A 21,779-nucleotide genomic window follows, 5' to 3' on the forward strand; every position below is an offset into this window, starting at 1 on the left:
GTGACCATATTATTATTCATTTATATTGTATAAGGTGCATTCAGAAACAGTATTTAAAGAATATAGTTTGCAATTTTCATTAACTGGATTGTTTTGGGGGGAAAAGAGGGTAAAAACCACACCAAAGATATGAAAAGGTCACACTTGGGAACGCATCTCATTAGTATTGCTTTATTTTAATGGTAATTAATGATTCGCGAAAAGACGATTCACCTTGCACTGCAATATTGGAGAACACATTCCGTCATTATTTGAGTACTGCACCTGTATAGTATAGTCATCTCTATTCACAAAATATCAAAGGTGGAAAGATTAGCTTTATAAATATATAATACCATTCTCAAGTTTTCTCTTTTGTTAGTAAAATATTTTGACTGTATCTTCATGTTACAGTTATTAATCTTCTCAAAACTGGCATTTTGGTTGTAATTACTGTACTGTACGATCAAGTATACGGTGTAGAATTTGTTTCTAAAATTTTTGTAAAATATACTGTAACGGTATATACACTATTTACAATAGAGCTATTTATTAATATTCAGGTAATACTACTCATAAGGGAAATTTTATACTGTACAGTATATATAAATGTATACACTCTTACCTATTAGTTCATCGCTATTGTGGTATGTTATGTTTTATGGATTATTCACTCATGATTAACATTTCTTGCTCTTTATTTGACATTCTGTATTTTATTGTGAGTGAATTTATATAATTCTCTTGCAGATCTCAACACATAAATTAATGCAATTTTTTTTATATATACCTGTAATGGAGAGTAAGATAGAAGATGAGAGAGAGATAAATGCAAAGAGGGTCAATTACATTTTATGCTAATTTAGTTTTATCTCCTTCCTCTAAACAGATATTGGCACCATCATGCACGTGTCGGAACTGTCCCCACTCAAGGGGTCAGTATCGTGGACAGGGAAACCCGTGTCGTACTTCCTGCACATAATTGATCGTACCAAGGTAAATGCCCGCCTAGAAAATTTGTGCTTGGAAATTTAGTCCATGCCACATTATCTCAGAGCAGATAAGTAATGTCTAAAGACCTCCTCTTCATCCTCCTCCCCCCCCAATCCTCTTCCTGTTGTCTGCCCTTCCTATACTCCCATCATCCCTGCCATCTCTGTCCTCTTCTCCATTCACTGATTCTTCTACTTAACCCATCATCCCCATCTCTTGTCTATTCTTGCTACCTTTCCTCTGCCCCTCCCATCACCTTCATCCCCCATTTCTTTGTCCTCATCCCATTCTTGCCTGTCCTCTCTACCCATCATGCCCTAGGTACTCACATCCCTAGAACCTTAATATCTCACCCGCCCCCAAGACCTGGCACTAATCCTTATCTGTCTTTTGAATTCACTTATTACTTCTGTCATATTTTACTCAGAGGCTTATCTATTAGTTAGCTGCTACACAATGCTTCTCACTTATGAATAGCAGTCAGTTGTTTGTCGATCGAAATTCTAGGAAGAAGAGCCATGACTAAGTCACGAGGTAAGCGTTTAACAATAGTGGATTACTCATCGTGTGGTGTAAACGTTGTCGAGTGTTGATGATCTTGGTCATAAATGGAGGCAGTGGGAGTATTTGGTGCTGTTTAATTGTTTACTCTACACCTAAACAACTCTTGTAGACGTGTGAGTGTATATTAATAAATTACCTTTAAACTAGTAATTGTTTTTGCCTTTAGTTTGTCTTTGATTTGGGGAAATTTTTCTCACGTGCTACTTTCTGAATTCTTAACTGATAAAAGTTCTAGGGAAAGTCTTTAAATATTTTAATAATTGCCATATACATTAGCTGAGTAGAAAATGTGAAGGTGATAGAGCCAGTACAGTATATACAGTCAACCCTCACTTTACGCGGTTAATGTAACCCGCAGGGTCCCGCGGAAAGTGAGGAACGCGTAAAGTGAATAACATAACATATGGGATTAATTGAAATAGAGTCCGGGCCGACCCCCAAACTCCACTTTTTGACGACACACAACTATGTTGTAGTAAAAATTTTATCTTAACTTTATGATGGTATGAAAAACAAGTAATATAGAAGAGGTTAGGTTAGGAAAAATAAAGGTTAACATAGGAAAAATAAAGGTTAGGTTAGGAAAACTAAAAGTTAGGTGGAACACTTACATTAGTAGAAGAGATGGGTCGGCGTACGGGGATGGAGGCTGGTTCCGAGGCAGAGGGCAGGCTACTGGCCCTCAGGTGAATCACCATTACTAGGTGCATCACCATCACTAGGTGCATCACCATCACTGTCACTTACAGTTGTCAGGGCTTCCCTGACAAATCCCTCAAAGTCATCTTCACTGTCACTATCACTGGCTTGAGCTGGCTGTGGTGGGTTGCGGGCGAAGAAATCTATTATGCTTTGTTGACGGTTGGTGTTGATGTTGTCGTGATACACCTTGATGTAGGGCTCCATAGTCTGCAACAGCTGGGTAGTGAAGATTTCATACCTGTTTGCGTCAGGGTCGTCGGAAAGGAGGAGCTTGGCTTTCTCGATACACTCGATGGCACCCCTAACATTACTATGGGATAAGTGTTGTTCTTCTTGGGATGACGCACCACTTGCCTCTTCACTGACGTCATCATCATCATGTACCATCTCCTCGGTAGTCACATCAGTTTCCATTATCACCTCCATGATGTCGTCGTTGGTGGTCTCGGAGAAGCCTGGAACTGTAACAGTCTGCGCAGCTTCTCTGGCAAGGTCCACTGCTACTGCAACAGTCTGAACCTCACCAGTCACAGATTGACTCCTCCTCTCACCTGGTATTCCATGCAACACATGTCTCCATGCGTGACGAATTGTAGCAATAGACAGCTGATCCCATGACTCCACCAAGAAGTCCACAGCTTTCTTGATGTTAAATACTCTCCAGAATTGTTTGAACAGTATTTTTTGCTGTGCCAACTGTTGATCCTCATCTTCTTCGCTCTTGCTATCGGTGGTGGTGTCACTCAGGTTACGCAACTCTTCCCTGGTGTTGGTGTAGTCGTTCAGGAGTTTGAATTTTTTCGTAGAGAATGCAGCTTTTACATTACAGATTAACTCTTGGTCCATGGGCTGTAATATAGACGTAGTGTTGGGAGGAAGGAAGACCACTTTTACGTTGGGGTGACGATCTAACAGTAGGGGCGAGTGTCCTGGTGCGTTGTCCAGCAGCAACAAAATCTTGAATGGCACATTCTGTTGCTCACAGAATTTCTTTACATCGGGAACAAAACAGTCATCAAACCAGGAGAGGGACAGTGTAGAGAACATCCACGCCTTACGTGCGGTCAGCCAGTGGACATTTAGCTTGGTCATGTCCATGGTTTTGTAGGTGTGCGGCTTGCGTGCTGTGTGGATCACCGATAACTTGAGCTTACTGGTACCGGAGGCATTGGTGGTAAACAGGACGGTGATGCGTTCCTTCTGCATCTTCCGGCCCCGAATCTTGCTGGCATTCTTTACAACGAAGGACTTGGGAGGTAGCTTTTTCCAGAAAAGACCAGATTCGTCCATGTTAAACACCTGGTCGTCACTGTACTGTCCTTCCTCCATAATCTCACGTAAAAACGGAGGAAATTCCCTAGCCGCAGCACGGTCAGCACTCGCTTCTTCACCACCAATGTTGATATTGGTGATCTTGTTCCTGATCTTAAACCTCTGTAACCACCCAGAGGAAGCATTAAAGGGTTTGGGCTCTGTAATTCCCATCTTTCGTGCCACTGCGATGTACAGTTCACGTGCGTACTCCTTAACAGAGCGCGTGTCGACCGCCATGTTCCGTCGCGCCTGACGCACCAAGTACCTCACAAGTAATTTTTCTGTCTTGAGAAGCACCTGGTTGTGAAAATACTTGATCATAGAAGCACCTGTAGACTTTGTGATCTTCATGTGCTCCTTTATCTTGGCTGCATCCTTCTTTATTGTTCGAATCGTAGATTCATTCACACCATGCTGGCGCGCCAAATCAACCTGCCTTGTTCCTTTCTCCAACTCTTGGATGATCTTGTACTTCACCTCGTAGCTTAAAGAACGTCGTGTCTTCTTTGGCTTAGTGCCGCTGGGTCCAGGTAAGGAAAGGTTTCTCTCTGGGGGCGGTGGTCCGGCGGAAGCCATTTTACAGAACAATGGATACACGTTTGCACGGTCTGGCGTGGAGGGATGAAACTGGCGCGGCAGGTCACGCATCGTCTTTCCTCCCTCCCTCCCTCCCCCGGGTGGACACGTCATAATACTTTAAGCCAATTACAGCTAGCAGCAGAGGGGGGTAGGGATGCATGGCCAATCACAGTCCAATACGTCATATGACGTCAGTGATAACGCAACAAAGACACACACACTGCGCAACCTTACCGCGCGGCTTGCCCAGGCGGAGGGAGGAGGAGGAGGGAGAGGCGAGAGCACAGGCAGGCAGGCGGGTGGGGCGAATCTAAAAATAGCGTCGCGCCGGACACTCTCCGCATAATGGGGTTCATGCACCACGTAATGTGAGCACGTTAGTTTCTGGCAGGGCACCGCGTTAACGTGGAAACGCGGAATGTGGGACCGCGTAAAGCGAGGGTTGACTGTACCTTACATAGTGTTTGGTCATTGACAGAAGTGTAATTTATTCTTTTGACTATAAATCAAAGTAAATATTAATTGGGTTAAGTATGCATGCATGCTTTGGACTCCTTGTTATATTCATAGTTTAAAGGATCTGTAGTTGAGAAGTTGACACATTGAATATGTTTGTGTGTGCACCAGTAGTTGTGTTTAACAAGTGTACGGTAATAGAAATTGTTTTGTTTATGTGTTGTCGTTGCACAGTTCCGCTCATCTAACTGTTGGATATTTAAGTGTACTAATACACATGTGAGAAGGGAGGGGGGGGATAAGATAATTAGAATGAATCTGAGCAATTGTGTCAAGATGCTCTTCCTAGTGTTCACTCTTGTGCAAGTCTTCAACCATTAGTTTGCTTCCATTGGTATACAAGATTATTACCATAGATGATAAATTTACCATTATAGGTACGGCTGATAAGCAGACTTGGTACAAGAGCGATGACATTTTTTGTTTTTGTCCTTGTTGTGATCAGTCCAGTTGTGATTGATCGAGGAGTTTTCGGGTGGGTGACAAAGACTGAAATTGGTTTGAAATTATTAATAATTTCCCCCCAAAAAAGAGTTTTTTAAGGGAAAACACTTTGGAAAATAATTTTGGCTTTTGATGAGTCATGATCACATTGGTGTGTATACAAAGACTTTCTTATAAATTGTACAGTATTGAATTTCTGTTTTGGTCTATCATGACTTAATACAGTACTGTATTGTACTTTACTGTATTCCTGTGAGAATGACGACATATATTCTGTCTAGTTAAGTTTGTTTATTCAAAAGTATTGATGGCCCATTATGTGACCTCCCCTACAGTATACACCTAACATAAAAAAATTTGGCAGTGCATTCTTTAGTACTGTACAGTATTAATATACAGGTACAGTATGGTACATTGGTTTTATAAATATGAAATGTAGGTAACAGGGATGGTGTGGGATTGTTCCAGGTAATTCTTACAGTGATCAGAAATTTGCCAACACTATACTGTATAGTAAAAGTTGCTCACTCAACTGCAGGGTTCAGGGAACTCCAACTATTAAGCCTCTCATGTGTGAAGTTTAGGACAAGTAACTGTCACTTCACTCACTGTATCATATGTATGGTGGAGTTTTGGACTTACTGTACAGTGATACAAAACAGTTATGTCCCATTTCAAATCTTAATTGGCCAGTTTTACAAAAAATGGGAAGAAGGAACTTGCTGTGTGACACTCATGCAGGGTACTGAGAGCCAGCTGGTGTAGGGACTTAGTCACCTTATAAAATGTACCTTTAATCCCTTACTAAAATATACAGACACTATAAAATATCCATTGAATGTGTTTGATCATAATTCTCCCTCCAGTGAGTGCACCTCTCATCCAGTTACCCTTTGTACATGAGCGTTCCAGTCCTGTCCCTTAAGGTAGAATAATTATGTACCATTGATAATTGGTTTATCTTAGTCAGCTGAAGGTCAGACAAAATAACCATAGTTTTTCATTTTCTAGTTTTCTCAGGACCCTCAGTAGAGATTACACATACAGCACTGTATGTATACAGTATACAATGTGTTATGTCTTGTCCTTCATTCTTGATGGTCATCACTTTAAGCCAGATGATTAAACCCACGTCTGAGATTGTGTTTGAACAAAGTGGTTTAAGATAAGATACATTGAATAGTGAGACAAAGAGAAAATGAATGTGTTGATCTGAAAGTGTTGAAATAAGTATTGTAGAGAATCACAAGGTTGAGATTAACATTGCTATCAAGTCTTAGGTGTTCTCATATCACTGTAATGTGATAAAAGGCTTTACTGTTCAGACTGTTTGTCTATTTTCTAATTCTAATTGTCCTTTTGTGTCATCTGGCCTTTGTGACACACCAATATCAGACATCATTTATGTTGAACTAAAGAGTTTTGAGCACTGTCATGGATCACAGGTTGCACCACTTTTGTCTCCATCCTCAGTACAGAGTCGTCACAGAATCATTTTATTTATAAATTGCCAAACTTCAAGTGCCTGAGTATTTAATAAGATACACAGTACTCTGATCAACAGTGTGTTTCCAGAATCCCTTGACATTTACGTTGACAGTCCCTTGAGCAAGTTACACATAACTTTAACTTTTCCATGTCATCTGTCATGTTTCCCAAGACTTACCGACACAGTTGTAAAGAATGCACCATCAATGTTCTTGATGCACTTTTTATAATGTCACGAGCAAATCTAAACTACAGTATATCAGTCATGGAGAAGAATAAAGTTATGGGTAGAATATGATGACCCCAGTACAGTACAGTCTCTATGTTTTGGACATGTCATTCGCCGAGAGAGAGAGAGACTCGGATCAACACAAACACGAGGGAGTATATAAACACCCTGCATGTATTTGTATAAGTATATAATAGTTATGATAATTTAAGTGCAGTACTTGACATACAGTAAGCATGCCCTACAGTACAGTGGATACAGTATAAATATATTGGAAGTAAATTTATTTATTCCTGCTTTAATTACAGTATATGCATACAGTATAAGGTTATTTTAAGAGACCATTAGTAGTACAGTATATTAAATTGAAATGCATGAAAAAAGTTGAAGGATCCTCATTGGCGATGGAGGTTTGTGTATCTATAGATCTTCACGCTGACACAATAAGAAATAAGTAATTTAAAATTAAACTTATTTTGCCTATAACATTCTTTTGTTTTTTGTATTATTATATTTGAGGCCACTGCAGTGGTAAGGGCACAAGTGACATTTAAAAAAAAAATCGAGAAAAGGGCGACTTTCATGAAACACCCATGGGCACATGGGGGGCCTGCCTGCATTGCTTCATTACAAAGCCTTTTAGCAACATTACTCTTCCATGTGTGAGATCTGCATGGACGTTTACGGCCCCCTGACGGCCCAGCCTCGGGTTCACTCACAACAGGTGTTGGGTCATTTAACACACTTTGTGACTGAGAAAACCTTGTTGAAACTTACTGTGGTGTTAACTTGATTTCAGGCACAGTGATGCTTGTGCCCTTACGACGGCGGTGGCCTCTTTTGAGTTGCCGATTAAAGTGTTGCTTTATTTGAAACTGAAAAGAAGACCGTTATAACGAATTAACTCAGTAAAGTAACTTGAATTCTATGAAACTACTACTTATGTATTCCCATTATTTTCTTATTTGGTGCTGCTCTAAATTTTCATGCTTATTATTTTTATTTATTTTTTTATTTTGGAATTGGAAAGGAGACGATCATGATGCCTTAACCAGTAGACTTTGTGTAATGTTATTTGGATGACCTCACCTCTAGTGTGTGTGTGTTTGTCCTTCAACAACCCCCCACCCCCAAAAGTGACTTAGTTTATGTTACTTCACTGTGTCTGACTGTTATACTGTACAGTACCTACCTTTATACTCTCCCACCCTCCTCGCTCTCCACACACACTTGTACAATACACATACACACACATACAACACACACACAATACACATACACACACATACAACACATGTACACATACACACACATACAACACATGTACACATAATACAATACCCTGTATTACAATATATACTATACACCTTTGTAAAAATTGCTTCTTCATGCCAGATACCTACCGTAAATCCCACACTTTGCAGATGCTAGTCTTGCATATGGGTAGTGACTGTATGTTTGGGTCCAGTCTCCGCAGAAAACTTGGTGTTGCGTTACGTGTGTGTGTGTGTGTGTGTGTGGGGGGGGTATCTATTCACAGCTGGGTAAACTAGGGGTGACATAAGATTGAACCAACAACACTAAGGATAGAAGGAGAGTGCTGTATCGACTCAGCCACTGTAAGCCTTGACCAAAATAACTTGAAGTTGAGTTGTTGCTCAATGTAGATGGTACTCTACAGGATCTACTGCGATTTTGTAAGAAATTTTAGGCAAGTCGTGGATATTCGGTTGTTAATTCAAGCTGAAATTAGCTAAGACAATTTTCTATAACAAACCACCAGTATTAAAAAAAGTATTTAAATTAATGTATAAATATATAAAGTTCCCAAAAGGGCCACCAAGTGGTTATGATATCCATTGTGACTACAAACCAATATTTAAGACTTCCTTACAAAGTGTATTTAGAGTATGTGTAAGTGTGAGGAAAGAGAAGCATCCATCCATGTACAGTATCTAATAGCTTAACTTAATTCTCATTCTGGTGAGAGGAGCAGAGGACAGGATATTGGGGGGGTCGTGATAAGTAAACATAGTGACAGGAAATGGCTAAGTTATAAACACACATATATGCATACAGTACATACATAGTACACATATACAGTATATACATATATACATACATATACATACATACATACATGGACACATCTTGAACTTGCATGGCCCTTGCAACATTATATACAAAGTGATTCTTTCCCCTCCACTATGAATAATTTTTTGTACATACAATTTGAGGTGAACTTGCACAGATATTTTTTGTTTTGTTAGTTTATTTTCTTTATTATTACCTCATCTAATATTGGCCAGGTGACATAGTGTGCTTCTTGTTGCTGGGTGGAAAGGTAATAGTAATAATAATACAGTATATATTAATTAAAGTTGCCAAACAAATTTATAATTGGTCCAGCATGTACTGTACAGGATATTCAGATAATTCAGGTTTAGAGACCACAGGTATACAGTGTATTTAGACTGTGCTGGTAAGCAATTTCTATATATAGACAGTGCAGAAAACAGTGGGGCAGTTTGACTAAGGATAGCCAATAGAACCATCAGATGCTTAAAGAGATTTAAAACCTTGTAAGCATGAGCATCATATACACTTGTTAAGACTTGACTGAGCTCATAGCTTTGTCTACATTACATTATTTGTTTACTTTCCTCATGAGAGTAAGGCAGTGCATCTTCTTACTGTACTGTAGGTGAGGCTCAAAGGTAAAGAGTAGTGATTCAGAAGTGTAAAGCAGAAATGTGCCAGAAGATGGGAGCTATACCATACATTTAGAAGTGGTAAACTTTTGTGTCTTAAAAAGTGTTAGTATATTTTGATGCTCATCTGTTCATGGCTGCCCTATGGACAGACAACTTGAGGTGAGAAGGGATGGGGAGTTGGCAAGAAATGGAAGGAGGAAAATGGGATGAATAAATTGGGGAAGTGAGAAAGGGGAGCATTGGTTCTTGTGATATAATATTAGGTGTGGGAGAGGGGGTGGAGACTGTTTTGACTCGGGAAGGTTACCGACGGCTTGGTACTGTGCCTTTGACCTGACCTCATGACTTTGACTACACCAACTGTATTTTTTTACACCAGACTTTGTTCTGTGGGTTATTTTACAAATTGCTTTACATTTGGCTTAATCCCAGAAAGACAGTTTACATTTTGCTTGATCCCAGAAAGACAGATTATGGCTCTCTGATTTCACTCACATTTGTTAGTGTTGTAAAAGACCCAAATTATTTGATATCGACGAAGTTTTAACTTTTGTAGCAATTTGTTGGTAACTTCCAACATGGAGAACACGAAAGTTGTTGCTCCTTTGTTTTGTTCTTTGCTCTAACCGGCTCTTTCTCACTATTATGAGAGTGGCGGAAATCTAGAGATATATGGACCGCCTGATTCACTACGTACTAATATCCTCAAGCCACTATTTTAGGTCTAGTGGTTAAAGGTTCTGGTTATTTGGTCGGTCTTCTTGTCTTCTCTGGCTAAATGTCACATCAGTGAAGTTACAACACAGTGCAGTATACATTTTAGTTTTGTGGTACAGTATGGTATATTTCAGAGATACAGTACCATAATTTTGATCTGTTATATGATTATGGTATTAACCCTTGAATGGAGTTCGTCATCAGTTGAAGTTACCTGTAGTAACAGTGTTCGTCATCAGTTGAAGTTACCTGTAGTAACAGTGTTCGTCATCAGTTGAAGTTACCTGTAGTAACAGTGTTCGTCATCAGTTGAAGTTACCTGTAGTAACAGTGTTCGTCATCAGTTGAAGTTACCTGTAGTAACAGTGTTCGTCATCAGTTGAAGTTACCTGTAGTAACAGTGTTCGTCATCAGTTGAAGTTACCTGTAGTAACAGTGTTCGTCATCAGTTGAAGTTTCATGTTCCTTGCATTCCATTTTTGCAAATATGGGGGATGAAGTAGGGAATCCTTAGCCACTGGTTGAGGCTTTATTCTTTCTTTTATCATTTATTACTTCTGTTTAGTGTGTTTGTGTTGGAGCTTAAATAGGGTTACTTCCTGCATAGTTTGGTTGCTGTCTTGTTATAAATGACCTGCTACCTCAGTGTCTTTCCTTATAGTATTGTACTGATTTATTTATTATTAGTACCAATTTATCACTTGCATTCCATGCCAGTACCAGCACACACTGTAATGTACTTACTTAGTCTCTGCACCAGATCATGTTGTAGCTCACCATAATGTACTAATGACTCGTGCTTCAAGTCCATCACCTCTCATCATTCCTTCGCTCTTCCATAACTTTCATTTATCTTACATGTCAATACAGCAATTTTATGGTCGGCAAATCATTTAATATCTATTAATTAAATAATCGCTGGAATTTTCTTTGTGACGTTCACTCTCTCCGCTCAAAGTGTTGCATAGTACTGTATTAAAATTTTACCAGTGACTATAACAGTTTACTGATACAGACAAGAACCTACTGTACTACTGTTTTTGTTTTTTAGCCTTAAGCAAAGTATTATCCTCTCCTAGACCTTCACAATGTCACCATTATGAACCTCCTGCCCTTCCTTACCCACCCCAGACAATTTAACAATTGCTCTTCCTCGTACACTCAATGTTCCGAGGTGACTCATAACCCATCTCAATACTTATTAGGTTTAAGGTTGTTCAGAAGATATCAGATTCCTATATTTATCCTGTAAATTATTGTAATAAAGTTTATAATCACATTAAAAGGAAAAGAAATGATGTTCTTTTGTGTTATGGAATCTTGTCATGGGTTCTTATTTGGTGCAATGTTGTGTGTGTGTGTGCATGCATGGAGGAGAAATTAATACAGATGTACTGCATATATGAGGTAAAAACAACAAAAAAATCTCTGGTGTCATGTAAAATGGTAGAACTTTAATGTGACAACTAAAGAGTGTAGCTACACAAGTTCATCAGAGTTGGTGAGGTATTGTCCTGAGATATCTTACCCGCGCTGGTGGCTTCATGTACTGTGCGTTGCTTAGGGGGTCGCCATGAGGATTTACTGCTTACAAAACGGCAGGGATTTTTTTTTTTCAATAGCCACACTGTTGATTTTTGCTGTATACACACACACACAGGCTCAAGATATATAGTACAGCATTGCACCAGATATGAAACTGTGACGTGACCCCATAACGTAGTAATTGAATTCAGTATACAGTACAGTAATTTATAATTAACTTTGGGGATCAAATTTGGAACTTGAGAGATCATATACAACTTGATTAATATTTTGTTTTTGTTTTCATTGTTGCTCTTGGTAATATCATAGTTATAATATATTTAGAAGAAATTGTAGTCATATTTAAATTTTTTTATAGTTAACTGGGCATATATAATATTAACTTGTCATGGATTTCTTGGAATAGTTCAATAATTTCTCACCAGTCTCTGCAAAATTAAAAAAAAAAGGGATTTAAATTTTTAGCCTCGGAGCATTTCTCAAACACCTGTGTGCAAGAACGAATGTGAGAGACAGTTTGGGCCGCTCTGGGGGAAGCTTTGTTTACTCTTCATGTTTTGGTTGACACAGGTGAGGTGGCTCGGATCTTACCTCATATCCTCTCTTGATTTATACACAGTACTTGTATTTCTGTACATATCTGGTGTTTGGTTAATTCTGGGGTGTACTGTACAGTAGTGACCAGTTGATGTAGTTGTGCCCACTTGTGGCATCCTTTCTTTTGTTACTGTTCTGTATGGTGAAGTTAATTGGTTGCTTCTTGACATGTTAGTTTTTGTAACCACATTGGCAAATTAAGTTCCATTTTTTCTTTTCAGTTTTTTAATATACAAATACAGTTGTACTGGTACAGTATTTTTTTTTCCCAGGTGAAAAAATTGCAGCTGAAAAAAAAAAATTGTGTATGGAGGAGAAAAAATAGTGAGCTAATTTACTGATGTGACTGCATGACTCACCTTACAAGAATATATAATGAACTTATAATTGTAATGAGAGAGAGAGAGAGAGATAGGGATGCCAGAATTGGGTGCAGCTGTAGTGAACAGGTCAATTACTCCTCCCGTGGAGAGAAAAGTTAATGTTAAGAAATCATATCTTTTTACCACAGATTTAAAGAGTTTTTTATTTTAATTATTAACATAACCTCTACTGTACAGTATTAAGTTTGAGTTCAGTAAAAGATTTAGCCAGTCATGGGCAAATTGTGTTTTTGGGTACCAGATGATCCAGTCCCTCTGCCTGATGCCAAAACCTGGAAGCCACTCTGCTTTCAGCCCTCTCAAAATTCAAAATTAAATTTTTTTATTTTAATATTATGAATTGGTATATAATGATTGGTCTCCATTCTTTTTCCTTGTTTCAGTTGGAGCGCTATTTCCAAAGACTTAAGAACCCCAAACTGAGGGTAAGTTTGTGAGGAGTTTAAGGTTACCTCGGCTTCTCCTTTGTTGTTCACAACTACTCCCTGTTACCTGATGTCTCTACACAACAGAGATACAATAATAAAAAACAAATAGTATGTGAAAGGACATGTAGCAAGGATCAGATGTTGGAAGGAATGTAAGTGAGGACTTGGGACTTCTGTGTGATGTGTGTGGTGGAGAAGCGGTGAGGGTGTAGTTGTGAGCTACAGAGTAGAGGCCACGAAGGCCGGGACCAGCAGCCACCATCATGGGGCAACTGTATCCCTATAGTCTCCATTCTCTAGCCACTGTTTTCTTGACCTGCAGTTCAGTGGTGATGTGCCGATTTGTTTGGTATTTCACCACTGAGAGCAGTTTGTAAATCAAAAAGGTAATAGTCATGACTTAATGAGTCACAGCTATTCTCTGTTTTGGATCTTCACTACTTTGTGGCAAACACACAGTGGCGAAGCTACGCGACAGAGGAGGAGTCAGTGTCTCGGTGCCCCTGGCAGCTGCTTGGCTATGGCTGCTGGTAGCTGCTCAACAACCAGTCACAAGTAAAGCACGTCCAACTGAAGGAGGTTGAGGGCTCAAGGTTGACTTGTATGTCTCAGGTTCAGCCCACACCCACACAACCTACAGCTTTACCGGTGTGACCACAGACTGTGAGCTGTATGTTGGAGTTCATGAAGGTGTATTTACCATCTGGGAGAGTGATGATAAGCCTTCTTGTTACACTAACATAGGTTCATATAGTGGTTATACTAGAAATAGTCGTAGTGATTGTTCATGTTGCACTGATCCCGGACTGTGAGGGACCAATTATTATTATTACTCTATTGATTTGTTCACACAATGTCAAGATATTTGTCTATTGTTTGCTGCAATTATTGTCAATAGTCATGTGCATGTTTTTTTATTCCTTTACTGTCCCTTTTCAGTGCAATATGGATCTTTGCGTTGAGAATCCAGAATGAACTTTAAATGTAGATATGAATACAGTATACTTTTAAGTGTTTTATTATATACATTTTGCAATAGCTATTAAGCTTTTCCTTGTTGAATTCATCTGTTCTATCCAACTTATCAAGCCATGCTGTGCTTTATATTCTTACAGTCTGCAAAAAATGGGGACGAGAAACTGGTAAGTAAGTTTGGCAAACGTATACTGACTTGTATACCAGGTAAATATTTGCATGATGGCATGGCTTAATAATCAGCAGCTTGGAGTGTTTTAATAATACATGAACCACATTACAGTTTACTGCATTGATTCTCTTTTGTGGATAATTTAACCAACATGTTGAGCATCCAGGATGACTGACAGCCCAAGTAACGTGTAGTAAGTCTTGACACCTCTATAGCGTATGTTCATCATGTGGCGAAAGTTTTAATAAAACTTATTTTGAGGTGATGTAAAGATCTTTGACAAACTTGAAGGGTCATATAACAGGGCCTGAAAATATCCAGTACCAGTATACTGTACAGTATTCTGGTATGTTGACCATGAGGAAAGTAACCAAATATTGATGAGAAGAAGGAGGAGGAAGAAAGAAGAAAGAGGAGGAGGAGAGAGGAGTGGGAAAAAGGAAGATTGTAAAAAGAGGCTTTTGGCATGATTTTTGCATTTTTTCCCACTGTGCATTCAAACCATTAAAAAAATGGATGCCAGGCAGCAAAATTTTTTTCAGGCCCTGTCAGAATTCCTGTACAGTATTTAGCCCATTACAATAAAAGGACCACCTAATTAAATAGATTGTGTTGCACGTGCATCACTAATCTTTCATCAACATGCTAATTAGCCAGTGAATTATTGTCGTGTTTTTCGTGTAAATACAGTACTACAGTTGTGGTTGTGTTAGTAGAGTACAGTGTTTTAGTTGGCTAACAATATTATGGTACTGCTGCTACATTGTGCCGTTGGAAGTTGGTATCGGCCATGAGCATAGCTTATGGTACGATGTGCTCTGGTAATGGTGTTGGCTGGAGATGCCCTCACGGTTTATAGAAATACTGTACTGGCTATAGTACAATAAGGATGCACTGTATTAAAATTCAATAAAGGAGAGTGAATATGACTCGGCACCGTAGTCTAAACACTTAATGTACAACAAAGAAGAAACTAGACACAGCTGACTTAAACACCGATCACGTGGTTAATAAACGGTGTTGTGGAGTGAGAGGTGATTGATGGAGATGTAAATATTACAACTCACTCAAGGTCTCAAAACAGATCTGCATATTTAGGATGTAAATAAACAGTGGCTTTTGTTGAATTGCAAATTTTAGATAATTTTGGAAATTTTTTGCCCAAGCCTTTGTGTGTGTCATTTTATTTATTTATTTATTTTTTTATAATTTACCATGGCTGACATACAGTATTCTGTCTTGCAGTACATATTTAAAATGTCAGACATAAATTCATTTGTCTCATGAACCTCATTAGATATATATTTTGACTTACATGATTCTTAATAGAGGTTATATGTATTTGGTTTTGCAGAAATGGTAAAGTTTAAAGACTATTAATTACTCATGAGTTTGACTGTGACAGAAAGAGGTGGTGAAGCTTCAGGTGTACATAAGAGGATGTAGGAAAATAAAGAGGTTAAGTAATGAGAAGAGGAATGCTTGATGATGAACAGTGGAAAATTGGCAAAAAAAAAAAAATTCAGGAATTATAGACATTAAAGGAAGGGGAAAAAATTATTGAAAGAGAAATGGCAAGTAATAGACTAGAGCAGCCCATACAGTATAATCTATAAGAATAGATAAGATGTCGTATTAGGGATTCTGTAGTAGTAGTAGCTGTGTGTGTCATAATTAAGGAAGTGGATGTAGATGTTAAAGTTAGTAATTTTTAACCAGGCTAAACATTCTTTTGGGTTGTTTGTTAGGAAGACTGTTAAGTGATGGCATATATTAGTGTACAGTATAGGAATTTAAATTGATGTACTGTATAGGTTAGGTTAGGTTAGGAGTTTTATAAAAATTCTAGGTAGTTGAACACTGCTGAACCACTTACATATCTCTAGGAGAAATTGCATTTGATTTACTTTCTCATGATTTTAAACAAATGGCCAGTGACTTGAGGTGCAGCAACTGCTGTTTAAAATAACCTAAATGTAGGCGAATAGGGACTCATTAATGCTTTGGTTTTTACGTTTTATCCTTGTTTAGAATAATTAAAACAACGTTGCTGACAGCTGGCTGGCTTATTGTGATCTCACATATTGTTTGTCAAACTTGAAATAATATTGAAAGATGTTGACAGTAATTTCCCTCCCTGGCCATGTTGTCCCCACCATTCATCCCCATCTTGGTCTCACACAATTCTATCTCTGATTCCATTCCTACAGTTCACACTCACAACATTTCTCTCTATTCATTCTCTCGGCAGGTCCCAACCTTCTTAACTCTCACTTCCTGTCAACCATATTTTCCTCCTCTTTGGTCTCATCACTACACACCATAAGGCACCATTACATTAATATCTCTCTGAAGTAGTTGTTTGGCCTGAGCTTTCACTCCCAGTAATTCACGCACACAATAATAATGACTAACTACCATGCATCACAAAGACTCAAGCTCTCCCAACACACCTAACCTTCCTCTCTGTGTTACTATGCTTATCTTTTTATCCCCTTTTTTCTACTTGTTTCCTCAGAGGGTTGGTGACTCACTGGGTACTTTTTTGTGTTTGAAATTCTGAACCTTCTATAAATACTTAACGTTCTACCCATATCTTGTAATTAAACTCTGTCTATCTGTCTGTCCATTTATCTATCTCTTTTGTGGGGGACAAACCAGGGGATAGGGACACATCAAAAGAAAGGAGGGGAAGGGAGATGGAACAAGTTAAGTGTAAGAAGTGACAGGAAAAGGGCTTAAAACTCCCTAGTTGAAAATCACCCTCCACACAGTTGGTCGTCTCACACACACACACACACACACACACACACACACACATACTTAAGGTTACTCTTTTTCTGGATTTACAGTAGGTCCTGTCTGAAAGCTTAAGCAGAGCCTCCAACTCCCTCACTTGTTTGAGAAATAATGGAGTCTTATTATTGGTAACGAGACAAAATCTTCATCAAAATTTGCTCTAACTTTTACTAGGGAACAGAATTTGAAGCTTTCTGTAGTGGCTTTCAGGTCTGGCCTATCCTGAAGTGAAGATGAGTACCCTTACCAAAATTTCAGTATCATTTTCAGTTTTGACTCTTCATCATGTAAAATTTCACGTCGCTCAGCCCTCCGGTCAGTATTATATTACCTGAGCTTGGTTCATTTATGACGATGAATTGCTGTCAATTTATGATTTACATTACGCTTTTTACAAGTTAATCTGCATACGGTTAGGCTACAGGTTAAGGATCTAGATATGAGGGAGTGAGAGTTATATCCGCAATATTTAGTTTAGAAAACGAGTTGAAATTTGGGAGGTTTTGCTTCATTTAACTACGTAGAGTGAAGCCTCTATTTAACGGACTATGTGGAGAGGAAAATCCATTATATCGAGGGTCCGTTAGACGTGAAACCTCCATCTAATGAACTATGTTGAGATGAAAGTCTGTTATATTGAGGGTCATTTAAATGTGTAACCTCCATATAATGAATTATATGGAGAGAGAAGTCCGTTATATGGAGGTCTCACTGTACTGTAAAGTGGAACACAACTTCAACATCTCCGTTCAAGTCCAGTACTGTACTGACTGTATCTTAACAGTACAGTATACTGTACAAGTATGCTTTTGTTTTATTGGTTGATTTTTATTTTATAAGGGAATTTTTGCTTCTTTCTGTCTGTCTCTATCAATCATATTCTTTTCTCAACTAATTGGGTTGGGACAGATGCTCGGGTCTGTCTGGATCCACAGTACTGTACATTTATTTATCCTATTCTTCTGTCCTACTACTGTATACTCTTGACTGATAATTTATCCTTGATCTTCTCACATCCTGCATCGTACAGTCAAATCCTGACGCATTTGGCCTCTAAACCCCCATTAAAATCCTTTGGTCATTGGCAAGAAGAGTAAGAAAAAACAATCAAACTGAAAACTGGGAGAGAGAACACAGTGATTGAGGAAAGAAATCACTGAATGTACTTGATATGTACAGACCTTATAAAACTGATTTTAAAATGCCATTAGTATTAGTGCTCTAAGCTTACAACACACCATTATCTGTTGGATCCTTTACAGTAACAAATTTTATATTAATGTTGTGTATGTCAAGTTGTGAGTGTTAGTTGCAGTTGTGGTGTTTTGTAAGTTAAGAGACACTGTATGGGTGTGAAAAATGACTGATTCTTAGGTACACGAGTCCTTAATAGAGATGTACAGTATTTGAAGAAAACACTATTTGCGTGCCGGCACATCACTGTGACCGTGCCACCACTTTGTTTATCACCATAATGAAAACACTCATCTTTTAAGTCTTTAAAGGAAGACTTTGTGTTACTTTGTGTGCATGAGTGTGTGCTGCTCATGATTGTCAACTTAACACAACTCTAAAAGTTTACTCCTGGGCTTTAGGAGGATGAGACACCCGGTGTGCGCAGAGTCCGGAGGGACCTTAATAAGGCCTCCATCAATTCTGAAACTTCCTCTAACAACTCTTCCGACCAAAACAAGGATCTTGATGACCCAGTAATTGGTCCAACTACTCGACGTGCTTGGAATGACTGGTGTTCCAGTTCTACTGTTGTAAATTCATCCTCCTCTGCTAAGACAACACCAAAAGGCTCGTCTTGTCGAAGCTCAGCAGATGAGAATGATGAAAATGTCAACAATGGGGCAACTCGACATTCAAGCGCTGGAACGAGGAGGAGAAATACTCAGAGAAGAGCAGCTGCTTCAAAACCATCTATTGTGGATGATCCTGACCCTCCTGTGGCGGTGAGTCCTCCCTCTCACCTTCCTCACTCGTGCCTACTCTCACACCCCATTCTTTATTTTCCTATCTCACTTCTTGCCTTCATTCTACGAAGGACTTTTCTGCATTTCTCTTCTCCCATCTCCATTCTTTCGTGCATAGAAATTAATCTCCAAAAATTTGCAAAAATAACATTGCAAGTTGGTACTGTATCTAACGCATTTGTAGGTTAAAATGTGTGCAGTGTGCTCAAGCATTGAGATCGTTGCCACCACTAGACCAGCATGTTATGGTATTCCCTTGAAAAGTAACGGAAGAGACGGTTGCAACTGGATTTCCTTGATTCTTCAACAGACTCGTGGCCCCAGACGGGCTACCCTCAGCAGTAGCAGACGAGGTGGAAAGCGAACACACAGGACTAGTAAAAAGCCTATCAAGATAAATGGTCTGGACCTTCTTCACACACAGACATTACTCAGCACCACCTCAGATGGTTAGTTGAGTCATGTCAGATCAAGTAGACCTTATTAGATAAACACTTCAATCTTGACTTCTGATAAATTTGTTGGCTGGGGAAGATTTATGTGTGGTGCATTGTATCTATGCTTGTGTACATATAATTTTTGCTGTTCCGGCACAAACTATTTTCAGAATTTGATATGCACGATATTTTTATAGTAATTTGTAAATCCCTGTATATTTGTATCTTACATGAGTATAATAGAATAAACCTAATTTATGATGGGAATAGTTTAAAAGGTTTAATTACTGATGTCCTATTAAGTGGCCACATAATGTTGTTGCTCTTGTTGTTGCATATACTGCAGGGAAGTCGCCTACTTTCAAAGATCCAGCACCTGGTTGCGTTGACCAGAAGCTGTCTCTCTTCACGCCCTCCACTGTCAGCGGTATTCTACGCCACGAAGAATTGCCCATCCCACCTTCAGACACCCCTTATGCCCTGGAAGTGTTGCTTGATGTGTTCCGCCAGCAGTTTCTCAACATGCTCGACACCATCAAGAAATGTGACTACAAGGATTTTGTGTTGAAACAGATGGAGGCAGAGAAGGTAAGCTCACCACACTTTATGACCTTACTGAATCATAAACTGTAATACCTTTAACCCTTAAATAGCAGCCATTGTCAGTGGAAGGGATGGCAGCCATCATCAGTGGATGTTTCGTATTGCTTGCGTTCCATTTTTATGCGTTTGTGGTCAGAGACTTGGGGAATCTTTTGCTGTTGGTTAATTCTTAAAGCCAATTGATTTGTCAGAGTTCTAGCATTGTTGCCTCTTGTACAGTGGGAGACTTAAGCTGCTGTTTAAACACACAAGTAGATATGGTAAGAGGTAACTGCTATGTAATGACTAATAACACAATTATGTACTTGTAGTTCTGTTTCATACATGGGCAGTCTTCTGTCTCCGACTGTGATGTACACCCACTAAAAAATTATTTGGCACCCATGTCATATTGTATCACGCCGTAAAGATGCCGAATAATTTTTTAGTGGGTGTACAGTAATATAACTTGCTACCCCTCCTCCCTCACTGTGGAGTTGAACACACCCAGTTTGTTTTCATGAAATATATTTGAATATTACCTTTCAGATATTAAACTTCATTTTGATGATATACTGAAAATTATTACAGTATATTATTCAACTTTCTGGAGACATGAATAAGAGAAAATTTAAGTACAGTAAATGTTTATATATTAGTATTGATTATTAGTATTAAAATTCTTATTTTTATTACTATTACTGTTGTACAACAGAAAGTTATCTTATGTAGAGACAAATTATCCCACACAGGAGAAGAACAAGTCACTCAAGTCTCGGGCAGCCCAGCTTGAGCGTCAAATTAAAGTTCTTATTGACGACTCGGTGGCTCTCCTGAGGGCTCGCATCTCAGAACTGGGCATGACAGCAGCCAACCCTGAAGACCTGTTAAACAGAGCTAAGGTATGGTAGACCTTCAAATGTGTTTTAGTCTGTTGTGAGGAAGGAAGCATTGTGTTGTCGTGGTAATATTTCACAAATTTGAGCATCACTATTTTACTCTACGTCACAGGCTCTCTCTCGTACTAAGTCTTTTACACAAGCTGAGAGTCTTATTCATTAACATTAAAAAAAAAATTAATAAAAGTTCTATGCTATTTGATATTTAGGTTTTTTTGCCTTTCATTATTTGCTTTTAGTCTTCTCAGGTTTTAGTGTAATGCGGCAGCATACAACCCAAGCTGTTGCATCACCAGAGATGTTATTACCACAATCATTCAATCTCTCTTAGTATAAGTCATTAAAGGCACAAATGTCTCAACCCATCAGGAGATCGTTTGGCGCCACAAAGAACTTCAGGCGACCGTGTCCTCTCTACAGCAGCAGGTAACAACAGCTGAAGAAGAGCAAGAGAAGATGGTACGGCTGAGACAACACGAACTCCTTAACAAGTACAGAAGAAATGGACTCGTTAATGGGGTGAGTTGGAGCAGTTACTCCCATTATCCTTCTCTAATGGTGCACTTAATCCCACTGTCCTTTTAATGGAGCTGAATCCCTAAGTACCTGTATGTATGTTGAGGTCATTTCTAAAGGGTTAGGTAGAGGAACCAGTGAGTGTGAATGATGAGGGATCATTTGCTTATGTTGTCTGAACTACTGTGCACACACCAAACCTAACCTAACCTAACATGGCCTGGGTGG

The 21,779-nt window shown here is 38.9% G+C and overlaps 1 protein-coding gene across 3 annotated transcripts in view; it reads left to right on the forward strand.

Annotated features, from left to right (window-relative positions):
* The window catches only part of LOC121873236 (histone-lysine N-methyltransferase, H3 lysine-79 specific-like), a 50,706-nt gene that overhangs the window by 2,746 nt on the left and 26,181 nt on the right, over positions 1-21,779 (forward strand). The window contains exons 2-9 of one of the 3 annotated variants that reach the window (XM_042376618.1): positions 869-975; positions 13,148-13,189; positions 14,308-14,334; positions 18,734-19,096; positions 19,428-19,566; positions 19,889-20,142; positions 20,889-21,038; positions 21,405-21,554. In XM_042376618.1, the coding sequence (XP_042232552.1) occupies positions 883-975; positions 13,148-13,189; positions 14,308-14,334; positions 18,734-19,096; positions 19,428-19,566; positions 19,889-20,142; positions 20,889-21,038; positions 21,405-21,554 (1,218 nt within the window). In that variant the 5' untranslated portion in view covers positions 869-882. The remainder of the gene's footprint in view (positions 1-868; positions 976-13,147; positions 13,190-14,307; positions 14,335-18,733; positions 19,097-19,427; positions 19,567-19,888; positions 20,143-20,888; positions 21,039-21,404; positions 21,555-21,779) is intronic. The other 2 variants (XM_042376628.1, XM_042376639.1) reach the window with 2 other exon arrangements.

This window comes from Homarus americanus, unplaced genomic scaffold, assembly GCF_018991925.1.
Source record: "Homarus americanus isolate GMGI-L3 unplaced genomic scaffold, GMGI_Hamer_2.0 scaffold55640, whole genome shotgun sequence".
In the NCBI taxonomy this organism is placed as follows: domain Eukaryota; kingdom Metazoa; phylum Arthropoda; class Malacostraca; order Decapoda; family Nephropidae; genus Homarus; species Homarus americanus.